The 27516-nt window shown below is 43.4% G+C and overlaps 2 protein-coding genes across 3 annotated transcripts in view; both read right to left on the bottom strand.

The window, feature by feature from the left end:
- Havcr2 (hepatitis A virus cellular receptor 2) overlaps window positions 1-13513 on the bottom strand; it is a 28413-nt gene extending 14900 nt beyond the window's left edge. The window contains exons 1-6 of the mRNA XM_013030868.1: window positions 13266-13513; window positions 11851-12189; window positions 10964-11038; window positions 5308-5351; window positions 3126-3252; window positions 1239-1275 (exon numbers count right to left, since the gene is read on the bottom strand). Coding sequence (XP_012886322.1) covers window positions 1239-1275; window positions 3126-3252; window positions 5308-5351; window positions 10964-11038; window positions 11851-12189; window positions 13266-13320 — 677 coding nt within the window. The 5' untranslated portion in view covers window positions 13321-13513. The remainder of the gene's footprint in view (window positions 1-1238; window positions 1276-3125; window positions 3253-5307; window positions 5352-10963; window positions 11039-11850; window positions 12190-13265) is intronic.
- Window positions 13514-20723: 7210 nt separating this feature from the next.
- Window positions 20724-25968, bottom strand: Med7 (mediator complex subunit 7). 2 transcript variants are annotated; one of them, XM_013030909.1, is made up of 3 exons: window positions 25901-25968; window positions 24700-24839; window positions 20724-21688 (listed from the first exon to the last, which is right to left on the bottom strand). In XM_013030909.1, the coding sequence occupies exon 3, from the start codon at window positions 21670-21672 to the stop codon at window positions 20971-20973; it is 702 nt and encodes a 233-aa protein (XP_012886363.1). In that variant the 5' UTR covers window positions 21673-21688; window positions 24700-24839; window positions 25901-25968; the 3' UTR covers window positions 20724-20970. The 2 variants fall into 2 exon arrangements, with proteins under 2 accessions (XP_012886363.1, XP_012886364.1); XM_013030910.1 differs by lacking the exon at window positions 24700-24839 and having other exon boundaries at window positions 25901-25960.
- Window positions 25969-27516: the final 1548 nt, after the last annotated feature.

Raw genomic sequence — 27516 nt, 5'->3', positions numbered from 1 at the left:
GGACCCCCCCCCAAAAAAAAAGAGATTGAGATAAGAGTCTCACGTTTTGTGCCTGGGCTGGCTTTGAACCTCGATCCTCAGATCTCAGCCTCTTGGGTAGCTAGGATTACAGGCATGAGTCACTGGTGCCTGGCCTGGGCTTAGACTTTATAAAACAGAAATTTATAACAGCCCAACCTTACAAGGCCACAGTAAGGAGTTTTTAGTCACAGATGCTTGATATATCATTGATGGTCCCAGGTACTGAGCCGGGCATTCAGCTGTCCATGTGAAGGAGAAGTTCCCAGTTTTTTATGGAGTTGGACGTTGAGAGTAGAGATTAATCTGTACCCATAACATTAGTCACATAATTTTGCAACTAATGATTGGTGTCTGTCCACGTGACCTCTGAATATTATATTTCCAAGTGCCAGCTCTCAGGAGGAAGAGTAGCACTAATCACTGAATATTTTATCTGCCTTTATAGGACTTTTTTACTGCACATTGTTTATCTTTAGAATATACCATGTTTTACTTAATCTAAAATGCGTAGTGGTTCACATAGTATTCAGTGATGGTCCTTTGTTTTTGAAATACATTGTATTCTCTCCATGTAGTAAAATGTCACTGAAAGTGCAATATCTAATCACAGGATTATATAATCTATGCTTATTGGGAATGATGTGTCTGCATATACATAGTAGGAGGGCTGTGCAAGACTCTTAATTCTCAACCCTGATTGTATCTTCTAATAGCCTGGAGAACTTTTAGAATAATGCTTGCTGAGGCCTGATCCCCTAATTCCATCCCTGATTCAATTGCGCTGATACTGATCTTCATCAAGTGACAAGGTGATCCTGATATGAAAAATGCCTTGCTGAGCAAGAAAAGCTTTGCGAGTGGGCTCGGGTTCTCGTGTTCCCCTTGGTCACCCCAGAGTCCAGCTCAAACCCCGGAGAAGTAGGTGCTCAGTCCAGTGCAAGTTCATTAGTCATTGAGAAACGTCCATTAATAGAGAGATAAGTAAGTATTTCTTAATATTTAGAAAACAAATTCTGTATCTTAACTTTGGAACTCAACTATCAGAGAATGAAAAACACAGCATGTAGAATCTTCTTCTCATCAACTAGCCCTAGAGTATAGATGAATTTGAGGCTCAGATCTGAAAGCCCCAGGTCAGCACTTCTCAGAGCAAAGATAAAGGGACACTATAGCGGGACCTCCAAGCTCCCTTCCTCCTCTCCTTCTATTATTCTTACCTTAAATTCTGCAAGTTCCTTTTCCTATGAGAATACCCTAGGAAGAAGGGAAGATAAGTTAATATGAGCGGTCCCTCCACCCCCCTGTGTCCTGGGGCTTGAACTCTGGGACTTGGATACGGTCCCATAGCTCTTTAGCTCAAGGCAAGCACTCTACTCCTTGAGCCACAGGGCCACTTCCCAGTTTTCTGATGGTTAATTGGAGATAAGAGGCTCAGAGACTTTCCTGCCAAGGCTGGCTTTGAACCATGATCCTTAGATCTCAGCTTCCTTAGTAGCTAAGATTACAGGCATGAGATTATGTGCTTTTATAAATGAGAGAAAAGGGGCTGGGAAGGTGGCTCAGAGGTAGAGCGCTTGCCTTGCATGCATGAGGCCCTGGGTTCGATTCCTCAGCACCACATAAGCAAAAAGAAAAAAGCCAGAAGTGGCGCTGTGGCCCAAGTGGTAGAAAGCTAGCCTTGAGCTGAAGAGCTGAGGGACAGTGCCCAGGCCCAGAGTTCAGGCCCCACGACCGGACCCAAAAAAAAATAAATAAATAAGAGAAAAGACACGTGTGCATGTGCACACACACACAAACACATACCCCAAATGAGACAAGAATTGTGTAGGTAACTCTGGTGCCACCTTAAAATGAACTAAATTGAACTTTCAGTGTGTATCTTAGTACTATGCTAGAAAACATTTAAGATGTTCTGTTCTTATCTAGCAAATAGGAGACATCTTCTATATGTCTGACATATCACTAGGAACCAGGCACACAAGGAAATTGTGAACCCTCACTTAGCAAAGCTTGCATTCTAGAGAAGGAAACAATAAAGTAGAGATAAATGAAATCATTTTACATTGTTTTTGCCTGTCCTAGGGCTTAAGCTCAGGGCCTGGGGCGCTGTCCTTGAGCTTGCTTTGCTCAAGGCTACCACTCTACCACTACAGTCACAGTGCCACTTCTGGATTTTTGTGTAGGTGGTACTGAGGAATTGAACTCAGAGCTTCATGCATGCTAGGCAAGCACTCTACCACTAAGCCGCCTTTCCAGCCTCATTTTACATTTTGATGCAAATGAAAGAAACCAACCCCACACTAACACAGAGAAGGTCATCTAGGAAACTCTGAGACCTTTAAGCTGAGTTCTCAAAGAAAAGAATGCATCAGCTGTCCGGAGCCCAAGGAAGAGAAAGAACCCCTGGTAAAGATCTTAGTAAGTGCTAGAGTGAGAAAGACTCCAGAGTCTGAGAGCAAGCTGAGAGCTGGGTCCTCTAAGAGCTTTGCAGTCATAATCCAGAGTGTGGATTTTAGTCTAAGATCTGTAGGAAATCACTGAAGAGAAGAGATACAATCAGACTTCTGTTAGGCTAGAAACCTTGCTCAAGTTGTAGAGCACTGCCCATTAACAAGAGAAACTTGAGGCCCTGAGTTCAAGCTCTGGTACTGGTACTTGCACGCACACACTAAAAGACAATCTGACTTACATTTTAATACCACTCTGGAGAGAAAGACTAGACGGAGAATTAAAGAAATTAGACAAATAGGGACATTGGTGCCTTGAGCTAAAGTAATATTCAGAGTAATATAGAACTATGCAGGGAATGTGGCTTACTCTTCTAAGCTTACTGTCCTCCATTGTTAAGTGGAGATAATACAGCCCATCTTTTCCAATGGTGATGAGAAGGTATAAGTAAAACTTCTAGCACAGGGCCTGCCTGACACAGGAAGCACTGAATAGATTAGCTATTTTTTACTGTTAGGGTTTAGAAGAATGAATGAGTGTTTAGTCTCATCACCTTTAAGAATGATTATAAAGTTACATCTTATCTAGGCTCATTTGGTCCCTACATGAATGTTTCTTATCAGAAGGAGAGAGAGAAGGCAGTGTTCAGGACTTACGCGTGAGAAGTAAAGCAACAAACATCAGTGCAAGAACCAGCCCAGCAGAGACTCCTGCTCCAACGTAGATGCCAGTTCTGGTGGCTGCTTCAGAATCTTGGAAATTTCTGGCCAGGGTGTGTATTTGCTAGGAAAACACAAACAGAAAATCAAGCTGCAAAAGTCTGGACATGCACTGCGTACTCAGCCAGTCACAGTACTGGTAAATCAGACCAGCCTGTCAACTGCCTCCCTGGACTCCCAAAACTATAGGAACCAAGAAACCACCCCCCATCCGCCTCCTTCCAAACTAGTCACAGACCACCAAATCCAACAAACAGAACAATCTCTTCTATGCTGTAGGTACAGGAGGGGCTCTTTGTCCCCACCCTACCCCCAAGGGTTTTGGGGTGAAGCTCTAGTTGTTCAGGACCCCCTGTGTTCCTCAGGGTTTGGAGAGTGTTCTGCATTTGGTGGTCTGCAGTGAAACCCCAATTTGCACAGAAACACAGTGATTTAAGAGCCTGGATTTTGTAGACAGACAGACTTGGATCCCAATGCAAACTTTGCTGTCCAGAGCTCAGCGACCTTGTAGAATTATGGGTAAATTAAGGAGAAAAAAAAAAGAAGAAAAAATGAAATGCTTAGCACAGGGCCTGGTATGTGATCAATGTTCAGTCCATTGTAGTGAGCATTGCTAGTTCTCCAATTTCTAATAACTGGGAGTTGCAAACACAAATCTGTTTATAAAATTTCAGTCTACATTCTGCCTTTAAGAACAATATCCAAGCCAGGCGCCGGTGGCTCACGCCTGCAATCCTAGCTACTCAGGACGCTGAGATCTGAGGATCATGGTTCAAAGCCAGTCTGGTCAGGAAAAATCCATGAGACTCGATATATTATCTCCAGTTAACCACCAGAAAACTGGAAGTGGTGCTGTGGCTCAGGTGGTAGAGGGCTAGCCTTGAGCTGAAGAGCTGAGGGACAGCACCCAGGCACAGAGTTCAAGCCTCATGACCAACCAAAAAAAAAGAATATCCACTTTGAGACAGAAAAGTCAAGGAACTTAAATCTTGTGTTGATTCAACACACATTACTCTCCTGGTGAGGCTGGAGTCCTATCTGCCAGGCACTACATATGAAGAGCTGTGGGATGCCAGGCAACTGGTGACTCACACCTGTAATCCAAGCTACTCAGGAGTCTGAGATCTAAGGATCATAGTTCAAAGCCAGCCGGGGCAGAAAAGTCCCATGAGACTCTAAACTCTAATAAACTACTTTAAAAAGCTGGAAATGGTACTGTACCCAGGCCCTGAGTTCAAGCCCCAGGACCAGCAAAAAAAAAAAAAAAAAGAGCTGTGTGCATACTTAATTACAAAGAGCTCAGGGACAAACACAAGTGGGAGACAGAGTCAAATTAATGCAGAATCCTGGAGGTCCTCAAAGAATCTTTGTTTGCTTCCATCTTTCTAGTAGTTTGTCTTTTGCTCTGAGAACATTAAGATTTTGATTTAAAAAGTGCATTGCTTAATAGGTAAATACATAAATTGGCTTTGAATATTCTTTTTTTTTTTTTTTTGGTCAGTCGTGGGGCTTGAACTCTGGGCCTGGGCGCTGTCCCTCAGCTCTTCAGCTGGAGGCGAGCACTCTACCACTTGAGCCACAGCTCCACTTCTGATTTTCTGGTGATTCATTGGAGTTAAGAGTCTCATGGATTTTGTAGAATGGGAACTTCTTTGTACAACTACTTAAGGATAATTTAAAAAAAAGAGTCTCATGGGCTTTCTTGGTTGGGCTGGCTTTGAACCGTGATCCTCAGATCTCAGCCTCCTGAGTATCGACTGGCTGAATATACTTAATTGATGTCTTTTTATATAAATAAATTCAAGCCATCAAGTAATGTTTGCAAACTATCACATAAGGCCAGCATATTAAATTATCAGGTTAAACATATTCTGCGAGGAAGAGTCTCTGAACCTTCCACTGTGATCAGATATGAAATTTGAGAAGAGGGACACAATGCTGGTGTTCTTTCTTTACCAAGGGCCAGGCCCTTCCTTCTTCCCATAGGCCCGATCGCTCAGACTTGTCATCATCTTTGTTTCAGCTGAGGAAGCCGCAAAGGGAGGGTTTTCCCCAAAGACAGGATGGCACAAAGCACTCCGAAGACACACCCATACGTGTAGAGATTAAAATTACTTACGGTCATATTTTCATCGTGGAGAGTGGGCAGAGTCTGTGTCTCCGCTACACATGCACAAACAAAACACACAAAAGAAGGGCAGACAGCCAAGAGTTATTGTTGTTTTCTTCAGTGTTCAAGATGTCTATAACCCTAAGTAAAATTCATTCTCAGCAGAGCAGCTCCCTCACTGTGATTACTGAAAGTTAGCCCCTTGATACAAAGGTTTAGAAGAAGAAGAAAAAAACACAAGAAAATAAATTTAGATAGAACTCATTCTCCTCCATATTTTTCACAATAATTCATGGGGAACCCGACAAAGTTTAGTAAATGCTCCCAAATCCATTTCAGGATGACTACATTTTTTTAATCTGGATGGTAACTCCACTGCTGATGTCTTATAAAGTGGAGATTTCTGCTAGAAGACCTGTGTTGAATCTGTAGTTTGTTTCGGGCCACTTATCCTTATTATGTTCTATCATCATCCAGCAACATTGATAATATTCAATTATTATATCCTGATTAGCCTTCAAAAAATCATTTTCTTGACAGTGTTTCACATTTACTCATCAGGAGAGTAATTTTAATGGGTTGCCTTCAAGTGAAAATAGTAACTCCAGGTACAATCTATTAGGAACCAGGCATTGTCCAAACTCTTTTTTTAGGACTTGAGCTCAGTCCCTGCTCTTCCAACTAAGCCACGCCTCCAACGCCCAAACATTTTTAATGAAGTAAAGTCAATTAAAGTAACTATCCTAGTGGAGGATTTTGTCCTTTTAGCAGAGAAAGACACTGAGAGTGAGGGAAATGACTTACCCTAGGCCACTCAGCTTAGTGAGTAATAGACATGGCTTTCCCATCTAGGTGCACATGGCTCTAAACAAGCCGGCCTAACCCCACTGCCTTCACGTCAGCACTGGCACCACGGAGAAGGGTCACATCGCTCAGCTGCACCAGCTGTCTCCCCTTTGGCTCATTTGTTCATCTAGTCAATGAATGTGTACAACACCAGACACGGGGGACAAATGGGATTGGTACAAGTGCTGGTCTTGGGGCCACTCTATTTGTACCTCTAAACAAATAAAGCTACATGTGTAATCTTAGGCTGAGATGTGAGGTTCATGTTTGGAAGCCAGCTCAGGCAGAAAAGACTGCGAAATTCCATCTCCAAGCTGGGTGCTACTGCGTCATTATCTGTAATCTGGAGGCTGAGATCTGAAGATTGTGACTCAAAGCCAACCCTAGCAAGAAAGTCTGAGACTCTTATCTCCAGTTAACCACCAAAAAAAATAGAAGTGGAGCTGTGGCTCAAAGTGGTAGAGCACTAGCCTTGAGCAAAGAACAGCTCAGGGACCCAGGACCTTAGTTCAAGCTCCACAACTGACAAAAAACAACAACAAGGTGGCTCAGTGGTAGAGCACTTGCCTTGCTTGCCTGAGGCCCTGGGTTCGATTCCTTAGCACCACATAAGCAAAAGGAAAAAGGCCGGAAGTGGTGCTGTGGCTCAAGTGGTAGAGCGCTAACCTTGAGCTGTAGAGCTGGGGGACAGCGCCCAGGCCCAGAGTTCAGGCACCACGACTGGACCCAAAAAAAAAAAAAGAAAGAAAGAAAGAAAGAAAAACAACAACAACAAAAATAAAAACACCAAAACCCTCCACCTTCAATTAAGCAGTAAAAGGCTGGGCTGGAGACTTGGCTCAGGAGGTAGAGGAGCAGCCATAAGCAAGCAAGCTGGATGAGATACTGAGTTTAAGCCCAGATACTAACAAAACAAAATGATAAATAATTTAAAAAATTTGACCAAGATGCATTGTGTTTATGAGCTGATGTATTGAATTGAAACACCTCTGTACAACTACTTAAACAGATTTGGAGAAACTAAGGCTGCCTATTCATTTGGCACAGTTATTTTCTGAAACCTTCAAAGTCTAAATTCTTCAAGATGCATCAGGAGCTTAATTAAGTAGTAGTTTATCTAAGGATTATGATATTATAAACACATGCTCTCAGCCTAAAATTATTTTTGGAAAAACAATTCAAAAGACATTGTTCTTTTGCTCTTACTACCTGAAAGCCATTTGAAGTACAAAAACCACAATGGAGGAAGTGCTAGGTAAACATGCAATACTTGCAAGTGGAAGTCCAGCTTCTGCTTCCCTGTAATTTTCTTGTTCTCAATGGTAAGATTTTGCTGTTGGTGTTGTTTGCCATGTTTGAACTCAGGCCCTCATGTTTGGTCAGCTTGTTTCTTAGATATCTACCAAATGTGAGCCATGCCTCTAGTACAGCTTTTGGCTGGTTATATTGGAGATGTTGTCTAAGGACTTTTATCCCCAGGCTTTGAATCATAACCCTCTAGATCTCAGCTTCCTGAGTAGCTAGGATTACAGGTGTGAATCTCTAGTGCCCAGCTAAGACTGACTCCTGGTTTGTTCTGTTCTTTTGTTGTTGTTGTTGGTTATGAGGTTTGAACTCTGGGCCTGGGCGCTGTCCTTCAGCTTTTCATCTCAAGGCTAGCGCTCTATTGCTTGAGCCACAGCACCACTTCCAATTTTCTGCTATTTTTTTTTTTAATTGGAGGTAAGAGTTTCATGTACCTTCCTGCCTGGGCTGGCTTTGAACCTCCATCCTCAGATCTCAGTTTCCTTAGTAACTAGGATTACAGGCGTGAGCCACCGACATCCAGATGTTCTTTTCTTTCTTTCTTTCTTTCTTTCTTTTTTGGGGGGGTCTGGTAGTGGGGCCTAACTCTGGGCCTCGGCTCTGTTCCTCAGCTCTTCAGCTCAAGGCTAGTACTCTACCACTTGAACCACAGTGCCACTTCCGGCTTTTTTCTTTTTTTCTTATGTGGTGCTGAGGAATCAAACCCAGGGCCTTGAGCATGCAAGGCAAGTGCTCTACCACTGAGCCACCTTAATTTCAACGTGCTATGAAAACATCAGTAGCACAGAGCACTGTCCTTGTCACAGCTCACTGTCAGCCAATGCGGGTGGGGGAGGGGAAAGAAGCCGGAGAATTCAAGTTCTGTCTGGGATGTGGGGAGCAGCAGGGGTGGGATAAGGAGCCACGAGGAGGCCATAAAAGTTTATGAATGTAGTTGTCACATTGTAAAGTGCACTGAAACATAGGATGGGGAAAATGGAGCTAAAGGACCCCTGGAGGCCCATTTAGGTCTATGCAAAGAACCTATCTTTAGGTTCTTTGAAATAAAACAATGGCACACAACAGGTATCTGGTAAGACCTGGTTAGCCTATAGGGTGGCTGATTGATTCCTGCCTTCCTTCCCTCACTGGTCCCTCAAGGGACACTGGTTGCTAAGCACTAGAGAGCATCCAAGCATTGAGCCTTTAGACAAGTGAGGTTAATAGCTGCAATCATAGTTAAACTGTTTGGAGTGATTTCTACAGGCCAGATACTAAGCTTTGGCCTTTACATACTCTATCTTGTAGAATCTTTACAACAACCTTGTGACACTGGCATAGAACTGCCTTCCCTGTAGAGATGGAAAGTGAAGATTCAGAGTTGGAGCAACTTGCTAAGATCACAGAGCTAGTAAGAAGAGCTGATCTTACAACTCAATCTACTTGTCACTCAGGTACTTCACCATAATGTCTTCCTACCTTCTGATCTTACTGACATATTCTTCACCGCAACTAACCTGAACTGAGAATACACTACAATTAGACATCCTTTATTTAAATCTCAAAAGGTGTGATTGAAGCGATTGATGATATTATGATATAGGACTTACCTGGTTTTTCTTGGGTTTTGTGGTTACTGGGTTTTGAATTTGAGTCCTCACACTTGCTAGGTAATCATTCTACCTCTTGAGCCACACCCCTACTGTTTTTTGGGGGGGTTGTTTTTGTTTTTGTCTTTAGTGTTTTGTTTGTTTGTTTGATGGTCGTGTGGCTTGAACTCAGAGTGTGGGCACAGTCTCTGAGCTTTTATAGTCAAGTCTAGCACTCTACGACTTTGAGTGACAAGGCCACTTCCAGTTTTCTGGTAGTAGTTGGAGACAAGAGTCTCATGGACTTTCCTGCCCACGTTGGCTTTGAACTTTGAGCCTCAGATCTCAGCTTCCTGAGTAGCTAGGATTACAGTTGTAAGCCACCAGTACCCAGCTTGTCTTTAGATTTTGTTGTTATTCTTCAGTTTTTGTTGTTATTTTGTTGTACAGGGTTTTGGAAATAGGCTCATACTACTCTGCCTGAGCTGGCTTCAACTCAAGATCTTCCTAACTCTGTCACCTGATTAGATGGGTTTATAAGCAAGTATCACCATCTTCAACCTGGGTTGTCCTCAAACCATGATTCTCTTGTCTACAACCCAAAATGCTACATTACAATCATACACCCATAGGCTCAATGGACTTGCCTATGTGTAATCTCACTTTACAAAAAAAAACAAACAAAAACACAGAGCTCCAAAGACTTGGAAAGAGACCAGGACTCTGCCAACAAATAACATGAAATTAGCTTGTTTGGCCAGTATGAGCCAAGGTCTGCTTTTGCATGTATGTGCACGTGCTCACCAGTACCAGGTCTTGAACTCAGGGCTCATGCTCACTCAGCCTGCTTGCTCACAGCTGGTACTCTACCACTTTCCAGGCTAGCTTTTTCCTGGTTAGTGATTAAAGATGGAGTGGCACTGGCTTTGAACTTCAATCCTCTAGGTATAAGCCTCCTGAGTAGCCAGAAATACAGGCCTGGGTACTACTCAGGAAGCTGAGATCAGAGGATCACAGCTCAAAGCCAGCTTGGGCAGGAAAGTCTATGAGACTCTTATCTCTAACTACCACCAGAAAACTGGAAGTGGCCTTGACACTCAAAGTAGTAGAGCGCTAGACTTGACTGAAAAAGCTCAGAGAGTGCCCAGGCTCTGAGTTCAAGCCACACGACCATCAAACAAACAAAACACTAAAGACAAAAAAACAAAAACACTAGAGGTATGGCTCAAGAGATAGAGTGATTACCTCGCAAGTGTGAGGCCTCAGCTGAGATCTGCTTTTTGGGTCCTTTTCATGAACTACATGAAAACTTTAGCTCTTCTTCTAAGGCCTAAATCTGAGGAAGCCAATGGGTTCTATTCCAGTTAGAAAGGATCCCCAAATCATCTGCTCCAACCATAGCCTCCAATTCATAGGCCATATTACCAGCCGGAAAGTGAATCCGAAAATAATGAAGACCATGTCAGAAGTGTTTCACTAGATCAAATTTACTTCATATTTAGGTGAAGTAGAAGCCTAATTTCTTATGAAAGTCTTTTACAGGTAAAATCTTAGAAAAAGATTAAAGGACTGTATCTTTAAATAAATCATGGCAACAGTAGGTACTTTTCTTTCCTTATCTGGGAAAATACACGAATCATCAAGTTTTGAGGGGAAAGGGGGAGGCTTACTCAGTCAGGAACACACTCCCTGGACTGAAGGGGAAGTTGAGATTTAGGGAAGTAAAAGGTCTGGGCTTGGGCCATGTAACTAATGTGGGACTAACCCACGGTGCCATTTCCCTGCTCAGGTGTGACTCCATCACCTCCCTCACCTCCCACACTCCTGCAGGTGCAGGAGGCTATTCATGCCTCTGTATTTTAAACCGTGTCTTCAGCTTTTACTCTTAATCACAATCCCCTGAACGCAGATGCCAGCTACAGGTTTCTCCGAAACCCCAGTCTTACCTGAGCTGTGTCCCTCGGTGGTAAGCATCTGTGGAAGGGCTTCAGTATATTCAGTGGGAGCAGAGGTGACCTTGGCTAATGTCAGAAACCAGTATTAGGCATGAGGCATTTCTGAGAGCAAGACAGCTTGTTTCAGGGAATCAAAGGGGCAGCAGAGATTGTGAAAGACAATAAATGGAGAGAAACATACCCTCAGCTTCCAAACCCGTGTGGACACTGTCATCATGTGCCGGTGTCTCACACACTGCAAATGTTGGACAGAGGTAGGAGTGCTGTAACCTGGCTAATAGTAGAAGTTGCATGTGGTCCTACTAAAGGCTTTACATGAAACTTTCCAGTGGTCTATGTGGCAGGTATTACAGTTTATAGAAGGGATCGCAGGGTTGAAATAACTTGCCCCTGGTTAGACAGTAATAGTTTAGAGGCAGAGATGGACTGGAACTCTGTCCCACCCATCTACAAAGTATGTGTTCTATCTTAAAATAAGTAAGAACGTGCACCCCCCCCCCCAGTTCCCAAACCCATGCATGCTCTGTGGTTTATGATCCTGACTGTACCCAGGGTACACTTGTGAAACAGAGGGGCGAGCCTGCCTTCAGAGACGCCCATCTCTCTGCTTGTGGCTGGGGACTGAGCATCCATCGGGGCTAAAAATTCTTCAGGTGACCCCTAGAGTAGTCAGACTTCCTGATCACAGTTCCTGGCCCTTCTTCCCATTCTGTATCTCCCATCCATGAGTTTCAAAACACAGGGAGGGTGTTAGACATCACTGGGCATCACAAAGACAGCCTGTTAAGCTTTGGGTCTTTGGGGCCTAACCCTAGGTCTGTTATTAAGGAAATCAGAGACCGTAACAATCCTGTGAATCTCAGGCAAAGGGGACTCACCTGGTTGGATGACCAGCTCCAGGTTGAATTTTTTGTCATTCATTGGGCCTGGGATTTGTACCCGGCAGCAGTAGATGCCACTGTCAGCTAGAGTCACATTCACTATGGTCAGGGACACGTCCCCTCTGTGAAGCGCTCCCTTTAGCTGGTATCTGCTGGATTTCCGATAGCTCACGGTCTTCTCATCAGTGTTGAGGACCCCACTGTAGCATGAAAACGCAGGGCAGGACCCCCTGCCCCAGCACACGGGCACCAGATTGCCTGGGGTGGCGGGGGTGTAGCTGCAGGGTAGATGGGCATCCTGACCCACCTGGGCTGTGTATGTGCCTTCCACTGACCCTGAATCGAGAGGAAAGAAAAGCCCTAAGTGATACTAGTCCATTTCAGAAAGCCAAAAATAGAGCTTTGTAGAAAAAAGAGGAAACTGCTGCTGTTGTCCTGTTTGGAGATGAGCCGCTGTGCCAGTGAGTCTGAAACTCCAGAAGTATCAGAATCAACAGGAAGCCTTAAAATACCGCCTGGGTGCTGGGTGTTACATGCTTGTGATCGCAGCGCTCTGGGGGCTGAGGCAGGAAGACATAGAGTAACAAGCCAGCCTGTGCGATAGGACCCCGTCTTGAAAACAAAAAACTAAACTAAACAAAACAAACCACTGACCGGAGGGCTCCACAACTAGACTTCGCTCAAAGTTGAGCCTGGGAAATTGTATGTCTAACCGTGACCCTCTCTCTCAGAGGCCGCACCCTAGAGAGAGCTGCAGATGAACAGTTCTCCGTACAGGGGAGGAGAGACTAATGGAAATTGACAGTGAACATGATGGACCACCTATCTACACTAGTTATCTGTCCAATCAAAGCCAGATAGCCAATGTAAGTCTCTCTCCTTATTCTCTCTCTCTTGCTTCTTCCCTTCTCCTGCATTTGAAACCACTCAGAGGTTGCTTTGAGATTTACACTTACCTCCTTGGTAATGTATACCTACGTATACAATACATATGTACCGATATATGATATATATGTAACATGTATATATATATACGTGTAATCGCTATCTAGACACATATTCTTATGTAAAGCAGTCACACAGTATCAGAGGTGTAGGGAAAGTGACCCTTACTCACACTTTCCCATTTCCCAGTTCCCTTTCCTAGAGCAGACATCTTTAAAACAACGTCCTGTCCCCCCATATCTATACACACAAACAGAACCCAGAGAAACAGGTGCTGCTGCAGCCTCTCCGCTTCCAATCACAGGCAGGTCACATTTCCTCGCCGGCTCTTCCACGGCTGGACATTTTGGTTGCTCCCAAACTTGTGTTGTTACAAAACAGCACTGCTCGGGCGGCGCATGCTTGCATCCCTCCTGATCTGGGGGAAATGCCCTTCTCCCGCTGTGACTAATCATGCCCACACTTACTTGTAAGCAGCAGCAGCAGCAGTAGCCCACAGTCAGAGGACAGGTGTGCCAACATGGGCTCTTCAAGAGGAAGAAAAGTCAGAGGCGGCTCTGTTCCAGCGTGTTTCTAGCGCTGCGGTGAGCTGGGACTTCCTCTGGCGCGTTCTGTGCTGCCGTCAGGAGTGGCGGCCACCCCTCTGAATGCCAGCAGTGTCCACACCAGGACGTCCTCACACTGCCAGGTCGCACTGAAGGAAACCCCAATTCTATCACACCCCACCACCTCACATCCTCCGAATATTCTGATATTTGCCCTGTCAGAGCAACAAAGAGGAAGTCATATTTCAGAGGTAGAAATGTGTTAGCCAAGGAAAACAGAGAGAGAGAGAGCCCTCTAGTACCCCAGATGACGCAGGTCTGAAGCCGCCTGTGTGTGAATTGGGCTGGTTAACAAGGAATTCCATGCTCTACTCAGCCCAGCAGAGCCCCTTAAGCAACATACACGGCGCAAGATACTTTGTATCTGTCTTAGGACTGGGAGCTGGAGAATAAAACAATGGATGTATGTTCCTCATCTGCACATTTCCACTTCAAACAAGAGCCCAATTCTTATTCTGTGTGTGTGTGCATGTGTGCGCACGTGCGTGTGAGCCAATACTGGGGCTTAAACTCAGCACCTCGCCCTCTCACTTGGCTTTTTTGCTTAAGGCTGGTGCTCTACCACTTGAGCCACAGATCAATTTTGGCCTTTTGGTAGTTCATTGGAAATAAGAATCTCATGAATTTTGCTGCCCACGCTAGCTTCAAATCTTAGTTCTCAGATCTCAGCCTCCTGAGTGGCTAGGATTACGGAGGTGAGCCACTGATACCTGGCCTATATTAGTACCTTACGTTTAAATTTTTAGTTTGGTTGTTGATGACATATTGAAATAAAATTTATTCTTCCTAAAAAAAATTATTCTTAAATATTTTCCCTCATAAATTAGCAAATGCTTAATAAATTATCTCTAGGTTATATTACATTTTTCATGTTGACAATTATTTTTTGGAAGAAATGATAACTTGGTTTCCTTTCAGGAACACTTGTATTTTTTGTACCATTCTGGTTAGGACTTCTAGCACATATTGAGTTAATAGTGAGCATCTTAATTTTACTTTTGTTTTCTATTTCTTGCATTTAAGAGCTGGGAAGGTGGCTCAGTGGTAGAGTGCTTGCCTTGCATGCATGTGGCCCTGGGTTCGATTCCTCAGCACCACATAAGCAAAAAGAAAAAAGCCAGAAGTGGCGCTGTGGCTCAAGTGGTAGAGCGCTAGCCTTGAGCTGAAATGCTGAGGGACAGCGCCCAGGCCCAGAGTTCAGGCCCCACGACCGGACAAAAAAAAAAAAAAAAAAAAACTCTTTTCTGCAGATCTGCTGAGGTAATGTTTCTTTTTCTTTGTTTGGGGATTAAACACAGGGCCTCAGCATCAGGCTTGCTGGACAATCACTTGGGCCACACCTTCAGCTCTGACTTTTCTTCTTGTTTTGTTGTATTACACAAAATAGTCTACAAAAATGCTAGGTTTTATGAATTAATAGTTTACCTTTTCTTAGGATAAATGTAGATTGGCAATAAAAATACTACCTTTTTAAAGATTTACCTACTACTGGTATCAGTTTCTTGGTATTTGTTTCCACTACTCTGAAAAAAGGAACTGGGAAATGTTTCCTGTTTTTCTGTTCCCTGAAAAAGTAAGTCTGCTTAAGATTAGTTTTGAGTGTGTGTGTGTGTGTGTGTGTGTGTGTGTGTGTGTGTTTTCTGGCATGGTTTGCCAATGGGGCTAAACCTGAAGTTTTCTTTATGAGATGACTTCTGATCTGCTTTCTTTTTCATTCTTAGAGAATTATTCATGTCTTATTCTTTAAAGCAGTATTGATAGTTTGCTAAGTGTTTGCCTACTTTCTCTAAATTTTCAAATGCATTAAGATAGCTACCCAGTAACATTTTGCTATCTTTTACAGCCCATAACATTTACAGCAACAACTCTGTTCTGTTTCTGTTAGCAATTATTTGCCTTGGTGCCCCTGGGTCATGCACACTTCAACTCAGCTCACAGCCCTCAGATCACACTGGCTCCAGACCTTTCACATCATACTTGGCTCCTCCCACCCTCTCAGATCTCCTCCAGCACTGAGGATTACTGGGTATGAGATCTGATTATGTTGCTTGGGGCAAGTGAGTTTCAGAAGGAATTAGGGTGGGTCTCTCTCATTCTTAGCAGTACTGGAGTTGAGTACTCCAATTACCACAGTTAGGGAGACAGTTTCCATGGCAACTAATAAGACAACCAAAGGCAGCCCAGGCTGATAAAGTGAGCTCAAACTCTGGCATTTAAGGAGTTATTTTCATTGTTGGTTTAGTGTTTGTTGTTTTAGAGATACCCCTACACAGAAGACTAGCCTAGATTGCCACACAGCCCAGGCTGTGCTGGGACTCCTGATCCTCCAGCCTCAGTCCCCAGAGTGCTGGGATTATAGGTAGTTCCACCACACCTAGCTGCATTCTGAGTGCTTTCCAACAGAAGCTAGCTTTGATTCAACTGGGTTTGATTATCAACTGGGTTTCTGAAGTACCGTAAGTTAGGGTGCCACTAGCAGTGTCTCTGGATGCTTCCTTTGAGGCCCTTAGTTAAAGCTTCTTAAACTTGAGACAAGCACGCCACCTACTGGTAGCATCACCACATTGTGATTTGAAAATACCTTTAATGCTAAATGTGGGTAATGTTTTGTCAGAAAAAAAAAAATCTCTCTGAATACTTGTATCAGAACATCATTGTACTCTATGTGTATAGTTCTCAATTAAAAATAAAACTTAAAGGTGGGTGCTGGTGGCTCATGCCTGTAATCCTAGCTACTCAGGAAGCTGAGATCCAAGGGTATACTTTGAAGCCAGCCTAGGCAGGAGAGTCCGTGAGACTCCAATTAGCCACCAAAAAGTCAGAAGTGAGCTGTGGCTCAAAAGGGTAGAGTGCTAGCTTTGAACAATAAAAGGTCAAGGACAATGTGCCTGAGCCCTGAGTTCAAGTCTCAGGACTAGCACAAAAAATAAAATAGGGTGGACACTAGCTAATCTTTTAATAGCCTTATAAGTACTCTTCCCCAAGTTGTGATAAATGCTTTGTAGTTATTCATCTAAGAACAAGCCTAGGGCTGGGAAGGTGGCTCAGTGGTAGAGTGCTTGCCTTGCATGCATGAGGCCCTGGGTTCAATTCCTCAGCACCACATAAGCAGAAAAAGCCAGAAGTGGTGCTGTGGCTCAAGTGGTAGAGCACTAGCCTTGAGCTGAAGAGCTGAGGGACAGCGCCTAGACCCAGAGTTCAGGCCCCCACCCGGCAAAAAAAAAAAAAAAATTAGAACAAGCCTATCACTTTTATTTGTGAGATGTATATGACTATCTTTGTGGTAACATGGGGTTTAGAAGCCATCTACCTAGATCACAACCTACCAACCAAATTGTCCTTTGTTGATTTTATGTTCCCACAGATAAGAATGATTTTTTAAATGATGAAAGAAAAGCAAAGAATGTTTCCCAAAGACTGGAAATTACTGAAATTCAAAGTTTGGTGTCCATATAGTCAGCTCTATTGTGGCAGTGTTCATATTTATCTATTTCTGTGATTAATCCTGAGCCATAAGGGCTGAGTGGCTGCAACAGAGACTACACCAAATTCAATGCCTAAAATATTTACCACTAACTGGATGTACAAAGAGTTCCAACCCACAATGGGGAAGATGGAGAATCCCATTAAAAAAAAAAAATCCCCGCTTCCTGATCTACAGTCCACCCCAAGCAAACCATGGATATGAAGATTTCCTTGTAAGAAGGGCTTTAAATCTGGGGGCTGGTGAGTCACATCTGTAATCCTAGCTATTCAGGAGGCTGAAAACTGAGAATTGCAGTTTGAAGCCAGCCCAGGTATGGAAGTTCCTGATATTCTTATTTCCAATTAGCCACCAGAAAACAAGAAGTGGAGCTGTGGCTCAAAGTGGTACAGTCCTAGTCTTGAGCAGAAGAGCTCAGTGACAGCACCCAGGCCCTGAGTTGAAGTCCCACAACAACAACAACAAAAGAAGAGTTTTAGGAATATTACAGCTACAAGCACAACATCCCCCAAAGATAAGGAAGTCTAAGCCAACACAGAGAACCTGAATGATTTTAAAGGGAACCCATACTTTCCACGTGCAAATCTATTTCTCCTTTGGCCAGTAGCACATAGTGAAAACATGGGTGTTTATGGCTAAATCGTGGAGTTTGCTGTTGGACTTCACTATTCACTTACCCGCATGACTTATTAACAACATGAACAAGAAACCCATTCTTTGTTAAGAATGGAACTTGAGAGAGCTCAGGCTTTGAAAAGAAAGGTGTACTTTTGTTCTGATTCATCCACTCACCAGTTGCATGACCTTGGCTAAGTCACAGAACTTTCTGGCTTTCCAAATCTCAGATAAATCCTTCTATCTGCTTCTCTAGTTCTGCCTCTTCCCTTGAGATTGTAGCCACACAGCCTTTCTCATCCAAATGATGTCATCTTCTTATTTCCTTAGGAGACATTTGCACTTGATGCTAACTGGGACCCCTGGGACTAGAACAATGCTTTTCTCAGCTGGTTAATTAGCCTCTTTTTTTTTTTTTTAAAGTTTGTGTTTGAGAGGTAACCTCTAGCCGGTGGTAGGCACAGATATACACAGCTCACTACCTAAAATGAATGGTTCAACCTACAACCTGTCAACCTGAATGAAGATGGAAATGAAAGTGGTAAGCATTCAGTAGAAACAAACGGTACTTCCAATTTTGATCTTTTCTCAGACAGTCAAGAAGCCATGATCCATCCCCTTTACAATGCCTCACTGAAGGCTACTGTACACATTCTAAGGTAGGACAGCTAAGCTATGATGCTGGACAGGTTAGGTGAAGCAAATGCATTTTCAATTTGACCTATTTTCAACACTTAGGAACAGCAGCCATCAACTCTCTACATTGCTTAAAATTATTGTGAAGACAGGAAAGCTAAAAGGATCTCAGGGGTCCACTAACAAGGCACATAGTCTTTCTGGCCTCACAGTTTTGTTGACCAACTTAACTCTCCAATCCTATAACATATGCATATCCTTTTCAACAAATTCATCTTTCAGCTTCAATGAGTTCAAGTAAGGCTTTTTGTCATCTATCAAGCAGTAATTCAGTATTTGGAACTCAGGTCAGAACTCCAGTCCCCAAGATGAAATCTGAGCTCTTCAGAGTTTACCCAATGTCATTTCAAAAATGACTCTCTGGTGATTCTTCCAGATGTTTTTCTCTGGGGCATTTTGGAAAATATTCATTACAAGCAGGTGTTGGAGAGGTGTATTTTAATCCTTACAAAACTGAAAGGCCTTTGTCTTCTATTAGTGTATTTGAAGTGTACAAAATGGTAGGTTTCTTTGTGACACTTTCAAATGAAAGATCAGATGTAAGCCTTTAAACTTGTGACAACTGTCAAGACCATGAATGCTTTTTCATTCCACGGGAGGACTGCGTTCACATCAGAATGCTCTAAGAAACGTCAGCTTTCACTCACTGCAAGATCAGATCCTCCGGAATTCAAAAGGAAAGATGCCCCTGGCATTTTACCCGCAACCCATCCCCGCCACTTATCCACTTAAAATAACTGCTGTGATTCTATGATGCTCACTGACTTCATTTCTTACATGCAAAGGTTTTAAGCCCACACTGGTTTCATATCTCAGCCCAACACCTTTCCCACAAGGTTATGAGTAAAGGAGGAAATACACAATTTTCTTTGGCGAGCTGCTCAAAAACACTTGCTCAATGGCAGGAAGGGGTACTCCTCAGTTCAATTTAAGATTAAAGGACCCTGGACCGTGTCCTCTGGACTCCAAAGGTCCAAACCAAACACATTACAAAAAAAGACCTGGCCACAAGCAGCCTATCTGCTGAGAACCTACTTGCACAAAGACTGCAACTGCAAGATTTGTGGGGGCAAAGGTTATGCTTTTCTCAAAGAACTGGCCTGTAGCCATTTTAAACTGAACTTTCTCAGCTCCTTGACCAATGAAACCTAGTAAAGCAAATCCTTTGCTAGAAACCAGGGACTGAAGGAAGAGTCGAAAGTGGACATCTGGGAAATACCATTTCCTCTATTAGTGATTCTTAATTTTGAGCCTGTAAAGACAGATTCTTGGATGATACCTCTAAAGATTCTAGTCAAAAGGTCCAGGGAAGAGCCAGAGATTTTATTGGGTGGGGGGGTGGGTTGGGAGGGGGGCCTTGAACTCAGGGCCTGGACACTACCTCTGAACTTTTTCACCAAAGGCTAGCACTCTACCACTTGAAACCACAGCACTACTTCCAGGTTTCTGGTGGTCAACTGGACATAAAGAGTTTCATGGACTTTCCTGCCTGGGCTGGCATTGAACCACAATCCTCAGATCTCACCCTCCCAAGCTAGGATGACAGGCATGAGCCACCAGTGCCTGGCAGAAACTTTCTAACAAGTGCTAACGCTGCAGGTCCAGGACCACATTTTGAGAACCACTGGCCTACGTTAAGAAAATGAAGGGCAGGTAGGGATCCTCAGATACAAGGCTATCTCTTTAAGACGCTGGTGTGGGGTGGAAGATATGAAAATGGAAAAACAAAATCACAGTACTCAATTTTGTTTCTTGCTCATATAAACTCAAATTCACTGGGAGAGAAACAGTTGGAAAGGAAAAGCTAATCTAAGACCCCAAATAACTGAACCTTTTCCATCTTCAAGTGGCTTTTAAGCTATCCTGGGAACATACATACATCTAAGCAGGAAAAAAAGAGAGAAAAATGGGATTACCATGCCAGAAATTTTAATGGAGTAGATCTAGAGTCCCTTAGCCATCTTCCAATGTCCAGAACTTCAGTCACATGACCTGGCACAGATGCATGGCCCTGAGTGGGGAAATGTGGTCCCTGGCTTTCCAGCCATGTCTCAGCTACACATCTCAGAAGGAAGCAACACTCTTTTCTAAATATCTAATTGTCTCTGCCACCACTGCAGGTTTTTAGCCTCAAGCATGAGTGACAATGTAGTTTAAGAACATAAACCTCTTAGTTCCTAAAACAAATAGATAGAACTAAAGTGGGCAAAGAATTATTACAAGAGTCTGAAAGGGGGAAAAAAAACCCACAAAAACGACATCTTATAAGATCCACCCCCCATCTTGGGATGCCAAGACTACACGGGATATGAAGAGGCTGAAACATGAGTTGTAAGGAAAAAATGAAAAAAGGAAAAGATGAAAAAATCCTACTGGGTTCCTCTCTCAACACTTCACACACTACTTTAGATATCAAGCAAAAATGTTAACAAGTTGAAAGATTTCATAACTTCCCATGTATTCAGCTTGATATCCTTTATCATTCCTAAAGCCAACAGCAAATTTACTTTCAAGGATGACAGTTATTACTGCTTTAAACTTTTATTGCAACTCCAAAAATAGGACTCTCCCACACAACAGTAAACAATTTGCTTTGTAAAGTGGTTACTTGTAATATGGGTATGCTCACTCATCCATGTGCATTTTATAGTACAATATAACCTATAGCATCTCTTAATTAAAAAGTTAAAAAATCCCTTTATGCTTTTAGTTATATCTCTCTTAGGACTTTCAAAGGGAAAATAGGCTACTCTCCAGTACCACGGAGCACCTTCACGGTCTTTCATTCATCTCATCGATCAGGACGCACAAGGCAGCATCCTTCTCTATGATCTGGTCCCTCCTCTGTCCTGAGCTCTCTCGGTGTTGCTCACTCTGTCCAGTGCAGTTGTTGCTGTCATCAGCATCCATTGGTTCTGTCTTTACTCTCATTCCTGCTTCCGAGTGGGGCAGATCATCAGGCAAAGAAGCCAAGCAATTCTGAATCATCTCAATAACTCGCTCCAAGTGCTTCTGAAACCGTTCAGCTGTTTCAAGCCGCTGCCGTTTCTGGACCTCCATCATGACCCTCAAGGTCTCTCGTGCCTGGTGAGGTCGGTATTCGTTTATAAGGTGATGCACGTGTACAAAAAGCAGCTTAAGATCCTCTAGTTTCTCTTCTCGTTTTATGCTTCCAGGGCTCCTTATCAAGATGTCTAGAAGGTCCAAGAAATTAATAAGGATGGACATATTGAGTTTTCTCAGTTCCTTTTTGTGATCAAACTGCATAGGATGAAGCCGTTCAATGCCCTGACTTTCCAAAGGGCGGATGATGAGATCGTCACATTGGAACTGGTTGCCAAACATCATATAGCTGTCTTTAATTGGGGGTGGAGGCTTAGGAGCTAAGCCTTCCTGAATGTTTTCATCCGTGTATTCCTTGATGTACTGCATTGGGGGAGGCGGAAGCGCACTCACTTGCTGGGGTTCACCCATTGTGGAAAATCAAAACCTACAAAAACAGACCAAGATTCAGAGCAGAGCTGCAAAACAAACCCACCACAATGAGTGACTACAGACAGAGTATTTCTATCTCCTGACAAATGTGAACCTTAGTTTCCAAAAGTAACATTTACAACAGGGAAATGTTTCATAAAATGTCAACCATCCACCTACTTTCCCTTGTCTTAATATGGCACTAAAACACATTGTTGCCTTTCACCTGTAACGAAAACCCAGATTTCATACCCCTCACCAGTTCTGCTTGTTTCTCTACAACCAAACAGTATATGCTGTCTCATAATGTTTTTATCACAATCCTGGTTTGTTTGCTTTGGGTTTGGGGTGTTTTTTTTTTGCTTTCTATTACAGATTTTCAGAAAATGTTTACCTGTAAGCATTTTGGTAAAATGAACATTGCTAAATTTTAGATTCTTGGGATTATCCACCATTTCCTTCAGAAATGATTATCTAATTCAGAATCATGGACACATTAACTTTTTTACATCCTTTCTACAGAAATATCAAACCCCAGTTCAAGCCCAATAACTTCAATGGCCCCAATAACCTATACTTATTACATTTCAATGTAGGTGTATCATCCAACGAAAAGGCTGCTGAGTGCTTTTAGGCTAATCTGCTCAGAGATTCAGACAGGGCAAGTAACATACTGGCAGCAGAACTGTACTTGGAATTTGTGGCACTGAGCTTTACAAACCTGTCCTGTGTCCCCAAGCCTCAGGGGGACCTAGGACGCAGCTGACAGTCAAGGGAGCATAGTCATGAACAATACTTAAGTTCTTGTGACCATGCCACTTCAAATTTATTCCTTTACCAGTGTTCTCTGTGCTCATTTTTGTCTTCCTCCAATCTGGCTTCCATACCTCCCACTCCATTAAAACTACTCATCAGAAACTCACCAAATCCAAAGGATCTTTTTCTATATTCACCTTAGTTTTTCTGTAGCTTTTTCCTTTTTCTTTTGTTAGTCATGGGTGCTGTCCTAGCTCTTTTGCTCAAGGCTAGTACTCTTGCCTTTTCTGGTGGTTAACTGAAGATCATCTCACAGACTCTTCTGACCAGGCTGGCTCTGAACTGCAATCCTCAGATTAGGATTACAGGCATGAGCCACCAGCACCTGGCTGTCTGTAGCTTTTTCTTCCTTCTCAACATACCCCCCTTTTGTTTCCCTGACTCCAGTGCTCATGCGTTTTCACTATGTCAACTAGTCCAGCCTCAGTTTCCACTACTGCCTCTCATTCTCTATCCCAATGTTCACATGCTGGTGTGCCCAGTGCGTTTCATCTAACCTTCTCTGGAGGGCACATCCTGCTGTTTATTCAGTGTGCATCCCAATTTCAGGAGCAGACTTCTCTGAGCCATCTACACAAGAGAAAGGCCATCTAAAGTAGAGAGCTCCTACAGCCCAAGCCACCATAAAGATCACTTCATAATTTTCTTAGGTGCTAGGCCAATAAAACCCAAGATAATAGAAAATCTCAAGTACAACTAATGGAAAAGGCAGTATTTATGTATGGAATTTAAACTGGCAGAATCAAACTTTTAAAAGCTGCTGTACTTTTAATTACAATTATACTTCTAGAAACCACATAAAAAGACTGGTATAATTACACTAAGATGTAAACAAACATATTTAATGAAACACTGCTTGAAAAGAGAAAGTGGGAAATAATTCCTTCATTATGAAAGCAGGATACAGTATGATAGCTAAAATATAACAAGCCAAGCATGGTGGCTCAAGCTTGTAATCAGGGGATCAAGGTTCAAGACCACTTTGGGCTTAAATGTCCCAGAGATTCCATCTCAACCAATGGCTGAGTAGGTAGCCTGTTATTCCAAAACAATGGAAGCCAACACAAATATAAACCAAGACCCTATCTTCAAGATAACCAACCCAACACACAACTGGTGGAGAAGTTCAAGAAGACATGGGTAGGGGCTAGGGGCACAGCACCAGTGGGTACAACATTTGCCTAACACAATGGATATCCTGGGTTCAATTTAGTAACTCTCCCTCTGTCTCCGCTCCATCTCTCCCTCTCTCTCACACACACAGAAATGGGTGGGAAACTGTTCCTAAAATATTACTTCAATTGTTTCTAACATACTTATTTTATCTGCAAACAGTTACAGCTTTTTTAAATTCAATCCAGAAAAAGCTACAGGAATATACAAAAAAAGCACATTTTAAACATTCTTCTCTCATTTTGCTTTACTGGTATCTCAGCCTTTTGCCCCTAAATAATTCTGTGTGTATTTGTAAAACAAGAATATATCCCAGAAAGCAGAGGGAGTGGGCAAACAGAAGCAAAGCACATTAAATATGATAATGGAACCATGAAACCCACCACGAAAAACTGTTTAAAAGAGCAAGAGGAGGGAAAGTGATTACGAAAGAGTAAGAGAAGGTAAATTGAATTAAAGCACTTTATATGTATTAACAGAAACATCACAATGTAACCCCACTGTACAATTAATTGATGATGATGATAATAGAAGACACTAGGCATAATAATAATAGAAGACACTAGAAATAGGGATTGTGAGTTCAATAGTTGCAAGGAACAAGGAATTGTGCCTACTACACAATCTTGGAAGAGAGCCTCAAGCCCCAGAGTCTTCAGTCCTGGCCAGTAGTTTTATTTCAGTTTAATGAGAATACTAAACCGTAAAAGACTACTAAGCCATAAAAATAACTGGATATTTTGGGTTAAGTTTCTACATGTTTTCTACGCAGCAGAAAACTAATGTGCCCTCCAATTTTCTCCAACATTTGTCCCTGATAAATGGACTGACACCTATGTAAAGCAAGCAAACACAGAGAGAGGAGACAGAGAACCACAGGAACAATGAGGCTTTGGTTAAGGTAACTTGGTGAGGACTAATTTGAATTGGTGACACTTTTCTAACCAAATAAAGTATGGATCTCTCAGAACAACAACAACCAAGACTATTTTCTTACAACCACAACACCATTACTAAAACAAGACCATTAATACTGACCTGGTACCCTGAAGTAACATGAGACAGCCCAGGTTTTAAGTGGTGAGTTTTCTGGTCTTTCTTACAAGATGGGTGTCACCGAGATTGCCATTTTCTGAAGGCCAATGACAGGAACATCAGTTTTCGACTTCACCCTAATTCTAGGGTTAAAATGAAATTAGGAAATTTTGCTTTAGAGATGAGGACCCCCAAGTACTGCAAGGTAGGATTTTTCTTTTTTTTAATTTTTGGTCAGTCTTGGGGCTTGAACTCTGGCGCTGTCCCTCAGCTCTTCAGCTGAAGGCAAGTGCTCTACCACTTGAGCCACAGCGTCACTTCGGGATTTTTTTTTTCTTATTAGTTACAAAGGTGATGTGCAGAGGGGTTACAGACACACACGTCAGGTAATGAGTACACTTCTTTTGGGACGCTGTCACCGTTTCCCCGGCTCTCTCCCAATCCTCTTGGGATTAAACTTCCTAAAAGCCTGCTGCACCGTTCTCATTTCAGTGAAACCAGCCTGTTCTAGGGCTCACACCAACTAACACTCTCTTGATGGTGGGGTTTGGGGGCCGTGCCCCCCCCAAAGAAACGTACCCCAGGGTCCCCACTTCCCAGAGATTGAACGGATTTTGCCTGGGGTGAACTCGAGACCCGCTCCACATGTCCTCAGGTGGCTGGGTGGCTCACACCTGTCATCTTAAGCTACTCAGGAGGCTTGAGAGCCGAGGACCACAGTTCAAAGCCAGCCCCGGGCGGGAAAAGCCTGTGAGACTCTCATCTCCCAATTAACCAGCAAAGAAGAGGGGCGGGGGGGTGGACCAGAAGTGGAGCTGTGCCTCAAGTGATCAGGTAGGTGCCAGCTTGGAGCATAAAGGCCAGGGACTGCGCCCAGTCCCCGAGTTCGAGCCCCAGGCCCCGCACACACCTCGCACCGCTAACTCCGGGCAGGGCAGGGACGGGGCAGCTCCGTTTTATTGATGGCCGGGGAGGGCACGTGACTTGACCAGGGAAGCAGCGGCGTGGGGCCTCGAACTCGCAACGCGAGCCTCCCATCGGGCCCCACGGCCCCGACCAGGCCGCGCCCAGCAAGGCCGCCCGACTCCGGGCGGCCCGGCCCCGGGGGGCGCACCTCTCCCAGCACGGAGGGAGCCGCGGGGCCCGGGACGGAAAGCTCGGAGGAAGCGCAGCCTCGCACCGCCGGTCGCCGCCCGCGACTCACCTCAGCCCCGCGTTCACACAGCCGCGTCTTTAACCGCCGCAGCCCAAAGGCAACTTCCGGCCTCTCTCACAGGAAGATGCTGAGGATGCTGTCTTTCGATTGGCCGACAAGGCTGTCGTTTCCCCCGAGGCTCTAGGCCCGCCTTTTACCCACTGCGCTTGCGCCTTCTCTTCGTCTCCCTTCCTCCCTGTGTGGGGGGCGGGTTAGAAGCCTTCCAGCCTTGACGGGTGTGATTGGTTCTTTGTGCTGTCAGTCTGAGGAGCAGCAGGTGGTTCTGTCCCGCCCTCTTTTTACATATTTAGGCCTCCGCTTGCCTTCTGTAAAAGATTAGAAAACACGGGTAAGCAGGTGTTTTTTAAAATTCTATGAACGTCGGCCCCGCCGTCAAAAATTATGTTTAAAAATGAGATTAGACTCTATATGCTATTGTATCGATTTATATAATGTACCTATAATAATACATCATTATTATGTAACATGTAATTGTTTTATACAATGTAGAGCTAGTGCACTACCGCTTGGGCTGCAGCTCCGCTTCCAGCTTTTTGGTGGTTTGTTGGAGATTAGGGTCTGGCGGACTTTCCTGCCCCGGCTGGCTTTGAACTGTGATCCTCAGATCTCAGCCTCCTGAGTAACTTGAATTACAGACAAAGAGACACTGGTGGCTGGCCTTTATATTATTAAAAATAAATGTAATTATATATATGAAATAATTATGAACATTATCGGGAGTCATTAATATATTCTGAATTTCTATTTTCTTCATTATCCATTTATTTTTATGTTCATTTAGAAACTCAGAGATACCTATTATTAATACATTGAAGCCACAAATTACCAAATAGAAATAAAATCAGATAACAAATCAACTTTGTCTCTCTCTTTCTCCCCACTTTTGTGGTGCTGGGGACAAATAAATGTTTCTTTTGGAGCTTATCTTCACCAGACATACAACAAATTTCTAAATTCCTGGGAGTTTTCTAGAAGCGTGATGTACTCAAAAAAAAAGTTTGCCAGGTGCAGGTGGCTCACATCTGTAATCCTAGCTACTCAGGACATTGAGATATGAGTATCACAGTTCAAAGCCAGTCCTGGCAAGAAAGTCCATGACTCTTATCTCCAATTAACCACCAGAAAACTGGAAGTGGAGTTGTGACTCAAAGTGGTAGAGTGCTAGCCTTGAGTAAAGGAACTCAGGGACAATGCCCAGGCCCTGAGTTCAAGCCCCCAAACCGGAAAACAACAATATCAAAAACTTCTTATTCCACTAGACCACAGCTCCACTTCTGGCTTTGGGGTAATTAATTAGAAATAAGAGTCTCATGGTCTTTTTTTTGTCAGGGCTGGGATTGAACCACAGTTCTCAGATCTCAGCCTCCCAAGTAGCTAAAATTACAGGAGTAAGCCACCAGTGCCTGGCTTCTTTATTTTTAAATTAGCTTATATAGAGACCACAAACACACTCAGAATGTAAGTTCTTTATTAGCTATATGTTACACAAATACTTTCTCCCAACTTGTAGCTGATGTTTTTGTTAACCTAGCAGTGTCTTTTAAACAGCAGATGTTTTTAATTTTAGTAAAGTCAGTCTGGGGCTTGAACTCAGGCTCTCAAAC

The sequence above is a fragment of the Dipodomys ordii genome, unplaced genomic scaffold (genome assembly GCF_000151885.1).
Source record: "Dipodomys ordii isolate 6190 unplaced genomic scaffold, Dord_2.0 Scaffold135, whole genome shotgun sequence".
Lineage (NCBI taxonomy): Eukaryota > Metazoa > Chordata > Mammalia > Rodentia > Heteromyidae > Dipodomys > Dipodomys ordii.
This window is presented reverse-complemented; position numbering and strand designations above follow the sequence as displayed.

What these genes read in the sequence shown, in the direction of transcription:
- Med7 (XM_013030909.1), bottom strand. Translation starts at nt 21,672, where the DNA reads ATGGGTGAACCCCAGCAAGTGAGTGCGCTTCCGCCTCCCCCAATGCAG.